Source organism: Hippichthys cyanospilos, chromosome 20 (assembly GCF_059441005.1).
Source record: "Hippichthys cyanospilos isolate Australia breed blue-spotted pipefish chromosome 20, RoL_Hcya_1.0, whole genome shotgun sequence".
Taxonomy (NCBI): domain Eukaryota; kingdom Metazoa; phylum Chordata; class Actinopteri; order Syngnathiformes; family Syngnathidae; genus Hippichthys; species Hippichthys cyanospilos.
In genome coordinates, this window is record NC_142388.1 from 2,706,616 (window position 1) to 2,720,521 (window position 13,906).

The following is a 13,906-nucleotide window of genomic DNA, read 5'->3' on the forward strand; positions in this document are numbered from 1 at the left end:
TTACCTCGAAATCGTACCGGTGTGTGACTGAGAATGCTTTCTACTCTACCGTGTTGTGATTTTAAGGGCAGCGGTTCTCACTCGGGTAACACTCGGGGTACGTGAAGGCACTTCAGGGGGTGCGGGGGATTTTAACAGGGGCTTTCCCAGGTATTAACAAACGTAATTTCATGGATTTTAATTGCTGTGACAGAAACAGGAAAGTTTTCAATTTAAGAGCAAATGAATTGGAACATGAAGCAACATATTGTTAGATTGTGCAAATGTATGCTTTTATTTTGTTAGGTTTTCTATGGAAGCACAAGGACTTGGACTTTGACTTATATAGCGCTTTTTCACCTTAGGTACTCAAAGCGCTTTACACTAGCTGGTCATTTACCTACTGATGAGGCAGCATCAGGAGCAACTGGGGGTTCAGTGTCTTGCTCAAGGACACTTAGACATGGTCTTGACGGACGGGGGATCGAACTCACGGCCTTTTGGCTGGGAGACGACCACTCTACCACCGAGCCGTGCCGCCCCCGAGTTGGAATTCATAATTCATGCATCGTAAATTGCATTTTTGGCTCCGACAGCGCAAGGACATGGGAACTTATGATTAAAAAAATATCCTCCGCTTTCCTGCATATCTCTTACCTCTCTCTGCTGAACTTGAGCGAGTGCAGGATAGCCGGTCTCTTCTGCCTCAGGTTCCACAGGTGCACCGTGTCGTCGGCCAGGGCGCTCACAAGCGCCCCCTGTGAGAAAAAAAAAAACATTGTGGTCAGGCACATAAAAAGTCCCAACCCATCTTTCGCACAGGCATGAGTCAGCCAGCCCTCTCCCGGTTAGCCGTGATGTATATAAAAATATGTGTAGGAGGCACTAAAAATCGTTCCCATCCCCCAGAGGGATTGGCTTGGGCTGCTGAGTCACATTCACACACACACACTGTGTATGCAGGCTCCAGAAAGACGAAATAAAACACTAATGATAGGCTGCAGTGAAATTTTTGTCATGCCTAAATACTGCGCACGGAAAAGGGTTGAACGTTAACAAAAAGCAATCGTGCTTAGTTTCACGCAAGTGCGGGACTCGGCGGCCTTTAACTCATTCAATCACAAAGGGATGTTTGTTTGTTTTGTTTTTTTTATTTTTTTGATTTGTTTTGTTTTTTATTTTTTATTATTTCTTTATTATTTCTTTTTTATTATTTTTTTATTTTTTTATTTTGTAGGCATTCCCAGGGTGATTAAAATTTATATATATATATATATATATATATATATATATATATATAGGATTTAAACCCCCAAATTGGATTAATTAGAAACTAATGAGAATAATATTGCCAAGACGGTAGTTAACAAAATCAAGCACATTAAACCTTTATTGAAATCATATTGTAGATAAAACCGCTCGAGGCCTTAAGGAAATTCTGTTGGCGCCAAATATTACTTGATCTCTCCATGGACTGCACCATGTTTTGCACGAAGGTAATATTGACGGCTTGAATTGCTTCGGTGATAAGCCATAATTTGTCGCAAGGAAAAGTATGGCCGTGAGAGAAAAGTGTGATCAAATTATGTCCCAGCTCAAAATATTAAATTCTGGACAAGTCTAAAGATTTTTAAATGTACAGCACACCGTGACGGCTGTAGAAAGGCAGATTTACGTTCCGGTGATAAATCTGTCCAATAACACTTAGGATGTGTTGATGAAATACTGCTACTGCTTTTTATTGCTTTCAAACTATCATAAATTAAACTAAGTACTTATTGCACTCATGGAAATGTCTTTTTTTCTGTCAATAAGTTTACACTAGTGTATGACAATAAAGGTCAGATTTAAACCCTATAGAGAATCTTGACATGGATCATCAATGTAAGGAACAAATTTTTTTGTCTTTTTGCCTTTTAATAAAAACTAAAGCGTCTTGCTATAACGCTATTGCTACAAAGTTTTGAATTTTGAAAGAATTTTAACACTGAAGAAAATGGTACGGTCTGCATAATAAAAGCATATTCAGTATAATAAGAATTAGACTTAGTGTAAAATAAGTTTTAAAAAACGAAAAAATATACATACAACAAAACATGGCCAAAGATATCCAATCAACCTCTACTCCACATTCAATAATTGCGCATATTTTTTTGGAACGAAACCCCAGTGATAAATGACGAAATATTGAATGACTGAATTCATTTTAGTGTGCTCTTCTTTCCGTTGTGACTTCCTCCGCCACCGGGGGCAGTATAATATTGTGTCATGCAGAAAACAACGTATGCCAAAACTTGATTTACAGTGATCATATTTATTGAGGAGAAATAATATTTCACGAAGCGCTGGTGTATCTGAAAGATATAATCTGCGATAATTTCATGTAGCGCTAAAGCTAGCCATGCTAGCAATACGCTGAGCATCAGTGGACATTCAGCGAGTTGCTGGTGTATATTTTTTGTACCTCCTGAAAAAAATGTCAGTCGTCCTCCTAAGTTTACTTACCCTTGGGCTTTGTAAACTTATGAGCACAAGTGAATTTGTACCTTTGCAACCTTGATTATCAAACTGCAGTCACTTGAGTAATAAAGCAGTTTATTTCCTACCTCGTTGATGAGAAACTGCAGCTGGATGACGGCCGCGCCGCTCTCGTGTTGGCAGTAACACTCCACGCCGGGACGACCGAACCTGGAGGATTTACCGTCAAGGAAATTGTGGCAATACATTAGGAAAAAGTGTTTTTTTCTGTGTGTGTGTGGAGGTGTGTGCAGGCGTAGGACAAAAGTCTCAGCATTTGAAGGTCACGTGCGGCGTGTTCCTCATCCGCTGTTTGGTGCATACATTTTCCTAAAAATGCAATAATGAACACGTTTGTTGGACTAAAAAGACTCCCGTGGGGGGGGGGGGGCTTTAAGGTAATGGAATAAATACAATCAACCAAGTGGAAGATTTCAGCGGAGGGAAAAGTCAGAGCGGCAAAAAGAAGGAAAAAAAAAAGTATGGAGGATAATTAGAAGCTGTGTGTAGGTGCACGGGTGAGCTGGCTGATTATATTCATTCATTCACTCCCAGGACGCAGTAAAGGGAGGCCATTTGTCATAGCTGGGGGGGCAGACGGGGGGGTACGCCCAGCGGATGACAACGTTGCTCATCATAATGTGCAAGCGCGCCTGTGTGTGCTTTAACTACACACCAAAATATTGGCTCGCATATGGATTGTAATGCGCTACATTAACTATATAGAGCGCCAATGCAGCCGCTTATTAATATTTAAAGCGTCGCCAGCTCTGCACTTCACCGGGCATTATATTAGGTACACTTGAACACTTGAAGTTTGGAAAGACATCAGCTCGATCAATGTCAGTATTTTCAGACCTTCCTTTATACATGTGTTTCGGGAAAAACGTGTAAATAAGTACCTGGAATTGAAGGTCAGGACTCCGTAAAGACGGATAATTAGGTCTTTGGCATTAAATCACTCAAGACAGGTGTGGATTCAATGAATCTTAATGTGCTTTAACATTTTTTAACTGCTGATTCAACTACATTACTTTTTTTCCAAAAAGTCATTTTTTTGGCCCATAATCGGGTTTTTTTTAATGCCAAAGACGTAATTATATGTCAGTGAGTTAACTCATTCTATTCAAAACAGTTATGGATTCAATGAATCTTAATGTACTGTTTGTGTTGAACATTTTTGCACTGACAATTGAAATGCTTCAAAAAATCATTGAACCATAATCAGGTTAGTAATTATACATCTTTGGCATTCAATGACTTAACTCATTGAATTCAAGACAGTTATGGACTCATTGAATCTTAATGTATTATTTATGTTTCGCATTTTTTGCGCTGCCAAATCAAAAAATCTCTATTTTTTTACAGTCAATTTTGACCAAGAATTTTTTTTTTATGCCAAAAATATATATTTACATCTTTGGCATTAAATGAGTTAAAATCATTCAATTTAAGGCAGTTATTGACTAGTAATTTTTTTGTTTAGCATTTTTGCACTGCCAATTGTCAGAGAAATCTCAGAAAAGAAGACTAGGACAAGCCTAGCTGCTTAAACAGCAAAAAGAGTAACTCAGACCAGCCAAGATTGACTTTTCTATGCCGGACATAGGGAAAAACCGCTTGGGCAAATGTAACTCGTGGGTCTTCCAACGCGTTTTTCCACTTGCCCAGCCGTTCCCCCCGGCTTTTATTGAATAGAAGCATAGCAGATTACAAGACACAACAAAAGAGCCAGCCGGGCGCCACCGGCAGCTGGGCCAAGGTCCCGGCTCACACTTTCGTGCGTCAACAGTTCTATCTAAGGACAGGGTCAAGATGAACTAGGATTGCATAGATGGGTAACAATGAACTAAGAACATAATGATAACAACCTAATATATGATTCCCTTCACACCAATTCAAATACAGTAGTCCTTTAAAAAAAAAAAAAAAAAAAAGTCCCCCCGCATAATCAGGTTATTTTAATGCCAAAGACGTAATTATACGTCAATGAGTTAATTCATTTACTTCAAGACAGTTATGGACTGAATCTTAATGTACTATTTGTGTTTAGCATTTTTGCACAACCAAAAAAAACAAACCAAAAAAAAACGTTTTTCTTTTTAAACTTGTAATCAGGTTATTTAAGTGCCAAAGACGTAACTATACGTCAAAGTTAACACATTCGACAGTTATAGACTCAATGAATCTCAATGTACTATTTATCTCCAGCATGAACCAAAGTCATTCAGAATAACTGTTCAATTTTCCACACTTGAAAGTTGAAATATTTCATTTTCCATGCTCGAGAGGTCGCCTCAATAAAAATAGCCCAAAAACGGATTCAAAAATAGAAAGCAGCCCCATCGTGCCCCGACGGATGGATATCAAAGTGAAACAAAGGCAGATAAAGAATGCGTGTCAGCTGCGGGGCTAAAAATAAAAAACCTGAGCGAGATTACACGCCGAGCAATTCTTAAAGCGTTAGCGAGCGCCTCTCCGTGCGGCCGCACGGGACCGGGCCGGCTGCGTGTGTAACACTTGCTGACAGGAGCGTTTTCTCATCTCTCGCTGGCCTGTCGCGCCGCTAAACTGTGGACAGGCTGGACTGAATCAGCAAGGAGACCAAAAAAAAAAAATGGCGTGCCATTTTCACATCTAGTCACATGCTTGTCTTTTTTTTTTTTTTTTTTTGTCAAAAACTGCTAGGAAGCTTCTTGAGATCAGCTCAAGAAGTCCAAGTCAAGAGTGTCCAATGAAGGACACTCCGTTTGCCTTCAAAAAGGCTGCAAAAAGCTCCCATAAAGCAAATAAATAAAAAAAAATAATAAAGTGATTACAAGCCGAAAATGACATTACGTCATCATTTAGTATTTCAATGGGTTATCCTACGCTTATTTAGCTACTTTGAGAAGTTTATATTTTTTCTCAAATTATTTTTAATTATTTTTTCTCTAATTCTTTTTCTAATTATTTTCTAATTCTTTTTTTTCATGTGCAACATAAAATGCAAACCTTAACCCTAATGTATATAAAAAATAAAATAAAGTTAACTCGTGATGGCAGTGAATGAGTTAACTCTTTCAATCCCAATTCACAAAGGTTCCATCCCAGAAACTATTACTTCCCCCACAACTGTGTACTTAGTACTTAATTACCTAAATAATCAATGACTTTCATACTGAATTACCTAAAGTGCCTTGGTACTAAATTACCTTGAGTAATGGATTACTTTATTACTTCATTTAGCACGAGACAGGTACTATATTTTCCCACAATTGTGCGTAATATTTTAGTACTTGGTACTTCATTACCTAAAGTAATCAATGACTTTAGTGTTGAATTACCTAAAATGCCTTGGTACACAATTACCATGAGTAATCGATTACTTTATCAATTAATTTAGCACAAGACAGGTACTATTTTTTCCCACAAGTGTGTGTCAATTTTTTAGTACTTAATACTGTACTGTACAACTTTGAGTTTAGTACTGAATTACCTTAAGTAATCGATTACTCTATTACTTAATTCATTTAGACAGCTACTACACAACAGGTCCCAGAATTGTGTGGAATTTTTTAGTACTTAGGACTTCATTACCCAAAGTAATCCATGACTTTTGGACTGAATTACCAAATGAGCCTTAATTAATATTTACCTTAAGTAATCCATTATTAATTCATTTAGTGCCATGCATTTTTAGACCTCTTATTAGCCAAACACCTGGAAAATAAGTACTAGGGATCGGATTTAAATGGAATTTTCCGTCTTAAAAAAAAAAAGGGAAAATATGTCTTTAGGATTTAATCAAGTCAAATGCGAAAAGAAAAATCTGCAAAAATCAACCTTTTTTCAGGTGGGGCTGACTAAATGGAATTGTCTTTGTCTTATTCTGTAACGTGTCCAAAAATAGAAATAAATATTGAAGAATTTAAAACAATCGGTCAGGCCCTAATGACCATCGATGGTGAAATTGCAATTCTTTACAATTCCCCTCCATAGGGAAATATGACAGGCAAACAAAAGGCAGCAAAAAAAAAAAAAAATCGGTGTAAAGGGGGGGGGGGGGGGGGTGACTACCTTGTTGCTTGGAATCTCTTTAGAGACGGGGAGAAAGCGAGAGCGAGCCTGGAAGCCGCGATGACGCTGGCACTGAAGTGACGTCAAAGAGAGCCACTCATGCATCAGCCTGCCAGGGAGGGGGTGGGTAAAACAAGGGGAGCGGGAGAGGGGGGACGAGCCTGCGGGCACAGACTGCTCTGGACCGGACTCAAAGACAGTAGCGAGGCAAAAGAAATGCAGAAAAGAAAGGAAAAAGAAATCAAGTCCAGGAGGCGATTTAATGCAGTAATGAGTGTTCTAAGAGCACAAAACAGACATCCTCCTCCACCTTGACCTCCACCCCCCCCCCAACCAATACACAAACACACACGCATGGATGGCCTGCAGATGTTTACGTCCAATTTGAAAGCTGCTGAGGGAGTCTCATCCACTCCTCCAACACAACACTGCAGAGCTCACTCAGAGCAGGAAGGCGTTTAGCTTTTTTGCTGCTCGACTCTCACGGGGCAAATGACATCAACTCAGGCACTGTTTTGATCTTTAAATGCCATGTGGAATCTTGATAGATCAAACTTTTACTTGACAATCAGGACCGGAGTGATAACGCGGACATTCGGGTGATTTCCCGCGTGCCCGGGATTTTATATATACACTGCTTGGGTTGCTATTTCAACATCCGGTTTTCTATTTAGCGAAAATCAAATGAAGCACTTCTGATTTCGCTCAAGTAAGTTCGCTGAAGTCAGCCTAACTACCCCCCAAAAAGTAATAACCATAATGAGAGGGATATTTTAAGTTCCACAAAACATGGATTGGATCAAGTTGCTATGTTAGCAAAATTAGCTTCGTGTCGATACGCAGAATACAAAGAAGCTAATTTGTTGTTACTCAACACATAAAGGCATTCAAAAGATTTTACAGGAAGGACCAAATCTAGGGTACAATTTTTCTTCAAAACATTGGGGGGGGGGTCATTTTTATTACCGTATTTGCTAGTATCATTTTTTGCTCTTTTAGTTAGTCAAGTCACAACATTAGCAAAGGTCTGAGAACAATTTGTTTTGGCATAAGGGTCAAGCGAATGTCCTCAACATGATTTTTTTGGCCACTTATTGTATTTGCTACTTTAATCTTTATTTATTTAGTTAGTCAGGCCACAACATGACAGCAAAAGTATGGGAACGACACGTTTTAGCATAAAAGTCAAGCTAACTAACTAGCAAATAATCTCCTTAACTACATGTGTTTTTTTTACCATTTGTTATTCCCATATTGGCTAATTTAGTTTTGTTTTGTGTTTTTTTGCCGGTCAAATCACCACATTAAGCAAAGACATGAGAAAACTTTTGTTTGGATAGCAAAAATAAAACACAAATCTAATGTTAGCTAACTCAACAACATTTTTTTTTTGTCTTTACCAATTGTAATAGTATTTGCATGATGTTAGCAAAGATATGGTTGTTGTGATAGCATGAAAGTCAAGCTAATGCTAGCTAGCGGTTTGCTAATGTAATTTGTGTTTAATATTTTTTGTATTTTAATTTTCTTCATTTCAATGCGATAGCTAATTAATGTGCTAAGTAAGCAGTTGCATTTGCAGATTTTTTTTTTTTTGCTGACAATTTCAAGCGCAAGGACTTTTTGCCACCCTTCACGCTCGCCCGTTAATGGATTGATGTATCGGTCGGCGAGTCTACAGTATTCATGCTGATGTCAGTGAAAGTTGAAATGCTGCAAGTTGAGCTTTAACCAAGCTTGCAGCCGTCGCCTAGCAACAGCGGGAACAATGACTACAGCGGGATACTAGCTGGCAAGCTAACAATACTCTGCGGGTACAGACTGACAAGTTCTTAAAGGGCCACGCGACCCGCTCGTGTGACTGCGTTCGCTCCCGATGAGGCACGAGACTGTTTTGCATAGCCATCAATAAACGGCGCGCCAAAAGAGCAACGACGTCTGCGCCGCACTCATGAATATCCGCGCGGCACGTGCAGAAGAAGACGCGGGCTTGTTGTCATGCGACGGCGGCGGGGCGCATACAAATGAGGCCGAAGGCAGCCGCACACGAAATTCGGATTTATTTGCTCGGCGCGGGCCTCGTATAAATAATTTCCCCAGACACGTTTGATTCATCACGCAGACAAACAATTTAAGCGGTGTGCGGCTGACGAGCATTTCAACGGCTTCTGTGCTCATTTTGGGAAACGCTGCTAACACATTTTCTTGTTTTTGATATGATGATGAGAGGGGCTGCTAGAAATTATTCTTCATATTAAAAAAAAGAAATAATCTGACGATTATTGCGTCGATTGATTTGATTTAATTTCATTCAAAAAATAGAATATGATTTCAAAATGCCGTGCACAAAATGCACTAACTTCAGAGTTAGAGTTAGCCCAATTCAGCCCAAATGGATTGGAGAAATTTCAGAAGTTTTTTTGTTGTTTTTGTTTTTTTGTACATAGCGAAACAAAGTGACGAAAATGGAAATCTTGTTTTTGTGAACTAATTGTCACTTAATTGTTACACCTTTACAAAATGACCAAGCGTTTTTCTCCTCCGATTTGATGATCGTTTCAAGGATTAGCCGAGGAAAACGGGTGAGAGGACACTTCACCCGTGCTTGCGGCTTTAATATATTATTAAACATTGCGTATAAATGAGTTTCCCAGTGTATGACTCACATTTGCCCTTAACGATGATGTGAATCACTTGGCTGTTCTCGCTCATGAATAGTAATTAAATGTTACACAAGACTATATTTAAGTTGCATTCGGTGACCCGTAAAGATCAACATGAAAACGTGAGGTTGTTCTCCACCTACGGCTTTATAAATGAAATTTTCTGACGGGAGGGGGCCGATGGTGATGAGGGGGGCAAGCGTTATTTGTTTTCAAATATCGTAACCCCCCTTTGCTTCCTGGAGTACTGCCTACTTAGTCAGTATCGTATCGTAAAATGGTGGCCAATTCAAACGAAATATCCCAAAATCGATTCCACCAAATCACGGTTGATTAACGAATTAAATAGAAGAAAGTGAAACCGCGATAAGGCGATATGGAGATTCGCTGACTGAATAGAGAGAGCGGGTCACGAAAGAAAACGACGAGGGAAGATGTTGAGTCGGCAAAACAGCTAGTGGCCGCGCCAAAATGATGACGTCTCAAAATGTGACAGGAGAGGTGAAAGAGAACGAGACGAGAGGAGGGAAGAGCAAGAAAGTATAAATTCAAGCTGTGAGCAAGGATAAATCTTTTTAGAGTCAGATTTTCATAACACACAAGATGGCCGGGCAAGTTCTGACCTTGTGGAGCAGATCAGCATCTTAGTGACGCGTTGCAGGGCGGGCAGTTTGACGAGAACAGAAAATAAGAGCAATTACTAAAAACGCCTGAAGAGGGAGGCAAAACAACATAAACACAGCCAGCCCCACAGGTCATGACAGTTGTTGATGCGGTATAGCAGGAAAAATGTCCTAAGAGGGGACAAAAAAAAAACCTAGTATTCCACTTTCTAGCATGAAAAAAACCTAAGCCAGGGGTGCCGTAACGAGGGGGTCCACTGTACTTGTACAGGTGTAATGACAATAAAGATAAATTCTATCCCATCTTAACTAACGATGCAGAAAATGGAATTCCGAGAAAGAACTGATTTATATTTCCGATACAAGAATACAAAGCTTACTGCCTTTATGTCTCTGGAAAAACAGCTGTATATCTGAATAAACATAAGAAAAAAGAATGGGAGCATAATTTACAACATCATGACTCGACTGCCAACGAGAGTGAGAGAGGAAGTGAGTGAAGTCAAGGAAGAAGTTTGCGACTGGGTTTCCTTGTGTCTATGAATAATTAAAAGTGGGGATCGGGAGCCAACGTGTGCATTTAGATGGCTTTCTGTATTACCCACTCAAAATGCCAGGCGGGGAAATATTTGATGGAGAATGGATCATTGTGCCAAATTAACCTTTTAACATCGTCGCACTGTGAGATCATGCATGGCTCCGCGGGGTAGGAAATGAATCCAGTGACAGACGCGGCGCTGCGTTCAAAGTCACTCGGCAGCTTTGACAATGAAAAAAACAAAAATAGTCAACCCATGCAAAAATCGAGAAAATGAGCCCCTTAGCAACACCGCAACAACCAAGCTAATTTACGTTGGCCTGTTAATGGCATTTCACATTTAAAGTTAGCATTAAGCAAGCCTAATTTGTAAGAACATTGTATGGTTTGGTCGAAAACTTAGGTGAAAATTTTGACCCAACTCTGGCTTTTTAATGTTTTTGATGTGTGATATCAAAGGAAAAACATACAAACAAACACTTGGAGGCTAAAATATTGCATACGTAGCTTGTCAAAACATGACGACTTTTAATATGCCAAGCTGCAGTCGCTTCTAAATGCTGGCAAATGGGAAGTAGAGAGGTACACTCTATATGTGTCCAATTTAGCCCATGTCGGGCTCATTTACTGTCACTGAAAATTGGAAATAATGTCAATTTTGGACATAATGAAAACCCGATGTTTTATCATGCATTTCCCCCGTTTTTTGCATGAACCCTTTCAACGGCAACCCGCGAATGGGGCGCAATAGAAAAATGTGATTTGACTTCGATGATCGGCTTAGCAGTTAGCAAACAGTTACTTTAAAAAGCAAGTTGTAGGAGTTTAAAAAAATGTTTTAATACATGTATGCATGCTCAAAGAATGTGCGAGGGGCATAACTGGGAAAAAAAAATATGTCCGACAAAGATTTAGGGGGCCGACGTTCTTGTAAACAAACCAAAGCATAACATCTATGCCTCATCATATTTCATCGGTACTCAGTATCCTGTGTGTGTATCCTTGTGTACGCGCGTAGCCCCTGGCGCTGCTATCAAACAAATCTTTGCAGCTTAGCCACGCTTGGCCGCCGACAGAAAGGTTGTCAGTGAGCCGACCACTAAAAGTGCTGGTGATCCTCTTTCAAGGACATGTACCTGTAAAGTGCCAATCAGTTGTAATACTTGACTGACAGTGGACCTAATGGATAAAGGTCAGGTTCTGCATCACCCCTGTCACAAACACTAGAGTGGAGACCCTTTCATGGACAGGTTCGAACCCAGGCGCAAATTCAAGTTACCTCGCCGCTGCACTGCAGGAACCGAGCTCCACGGAGGCGATGTACTTTGACTAGTTGCATTAGCCTGACTTACGACCTGTGAAACGTTCTGTTTTTACGGTCGGGAATGATGGCGCCAAGCCATTTGTGCATCGATGCGGGAGTCAGTCAGGGCTGAGGGAACGTCAAAATGACGGCGACGCCCGTCCATCTGGGCGTGAGCTGGCGATGCTGAGGATTAGGACGGTTTGGTTAAGACTAAAAATGAGAGAGGATGCGTAGGAGAGAGGCGTAATCGCTGAAAACGCCACATGCAGCCTGTAATGGGGGAGGGGTCGGCATTGGCGCTGCTACAAAGGCGGTTACATAAGTCAAAAAGATTGACCCCTTTGCTTGGGTCTTTACAAGCCGTGCGGAGAGCGTGGGATATACCCTGGCCTTAAGACATTTTCTTAGCTAATCCGCTTTGTTTTCCATTGACACCCCTGATAGCACTTTCAATCTGCATGCAAGATATAAATTCATATTTTCACCAATCCAAACATCTGCCCTAAAAACTGTCTTAGTGTTTGATTTGTTGGATTGAATGATTACACACAAACATCCTGAACAAATTTTTAGTAACTTTGCAGTGAGGTAGCAAATGATCCAAACAAACTACTTAATGTTACAGTCCACCTGGATTAGGCATATATACAAACTTTGACCAGTTAGATCACAATTTTTGGAAACAGCTAGCTATCTAGATGGTTAGCCATAACTCTGTAGTGTAGTGACAAATTTATCTAGCCATATAACTATCTAGACATCTAGCTGGTTATTGATTTAGCCTTACATCCATTTAGCTGGATAGCTAGTTTAGCTAGTGAGATAGCTAAATAGTTACCAAGATGGTTAGCCATTAATTTATATATCTATTGAATTAGCTGTCCATTTAGCTAATTAGACATCATTAGTCAGATATCTATTTAGCTGGCCAGCGAGTAAGTTAGCTAGATAACTGAATAGACAGCTAGATAGGCTGATGAAATACCTATTTAAATATTTTCTCCGTTCATAAACTGCTAGCATACTAATTAGTAAGATAGGATGAAAATAAACCATAAATCTCGGTGACTATCAATTTCCATATCAATTTCAACACCAAGACATCAAGCTATCAATTTAGCTAGCTATCTAGTTAGCTGGATAGCCAGTGAGTTAGCTACTTCGCTAACTACACAGCGAGATACCTAGACAGGCATTTTATATACATGTCTAGAAAGATTCTTATCAGTTCGTAAACTGGTAGTATAAAAAATTAGCAGTAAAGAATTAAAATGAGGATGCCCTTCCCCGGCTTGTTATGTTCGTTGAAAAGATTACGATGAATGACAAAAAACAGAAACTTTAGACACCTGGGGCCCATTCAATGTTCATGACGATGCAAAGAAAAATTAGGAAAACAAACAAATTTGAACGTGTCAATGATACGTCCATTAATGCAAACATCTCAGTAAATTTATTTCTATACGCAACGTTGATTGGATATATAAATTGAGTTCCATCAATCTGTATCATCAATCTTGTTTTGCTCTGCCTATTTAATTCCTCATCTAATTTTGCATGCCCTTTGCCCCCGTGAGTAAACTGCTAGCATTAAATATTAGTGACACAGAACGACATGACATGTTCATGCTCCTCGGCTAACTGCAGTTCATAATCTTGCGGAACATCTCAACTGAAATATATCCGCGCATTAATGACTGAAAAGGACGTTTAAAATCCTTTGTCGACTTTTAGCTCACAAGCTGAGACGCGTGCGTTTCGCTGTGTCATCAGCAAATAAAACGAGATAGAGATGCAAATGCGGGGCGCTCACTGATGCATTCAATTTATTTGCAATTTTCTGCTATGTTTGACTTCCAATCCTTTTGCCGAGTTCCATCACATAGATAATGTGTCGGCAGATAAGAGTTTCAACGCTTCCAGTCTGGCCGTGATGGACAACATTGAGAATTGCGAAGAGACAATTGCTTATTAGTTACAAGAGCAAAGACGGAGATGCGTTGGGACCTCAATCACGATGGAAATTTGCAATGCCAAAAAAAAAAAGGCCAGAAAATGTCAAACTCTGTACTGTGTGTCTTTTCTACTTGCAAAAGGTGCAAATAAGGCTAGTAGTGACAAACCAATCAGAGAACATTACGTAATATATGCAGTATGTATGCTGTCAGCGATTAAAAATAAATAAATAAATAAAAAAATCAGAGAATAAGTATTATGTACA

The 13,906-nt window shown here is 39.7% G+C and overlaps 1 protein-coding gene across 4 annotated transcripts in view; it reads right to left on the reverse strand.

Moving 5' to 3' along the window:
* Positions 1-13,906, reverse strand: part of stxbp5a (syntaxin binding protein 5a (tomosyn)) — a 64,329-nt gene that overhangs the window by 35,486 nt on the left and 14,937 nt on the right. For all 4 annotated transcript variants that reach the window (XR_015863793.1, XM_088403298.1, XM_088403299.1 and 1 more), the window contains exons 4-5: positions 2,586-2,667; positions 637-737 (exon numbers count right to left, since the gene is read on the reverse strand). Coding sequence is in view for 3 of the 4 variants with exons in the window: in XM_088403298.1 (XP_088259424.1) it covers positions 637-737; positions 2,586-2,667 (183 nt within the window). In the remaining variant the exon portion in view is untranslated. The remainder of the gene's footprint in view (positions 1-636; positions 738-2,585; positions 2,668-13,906) is intronic.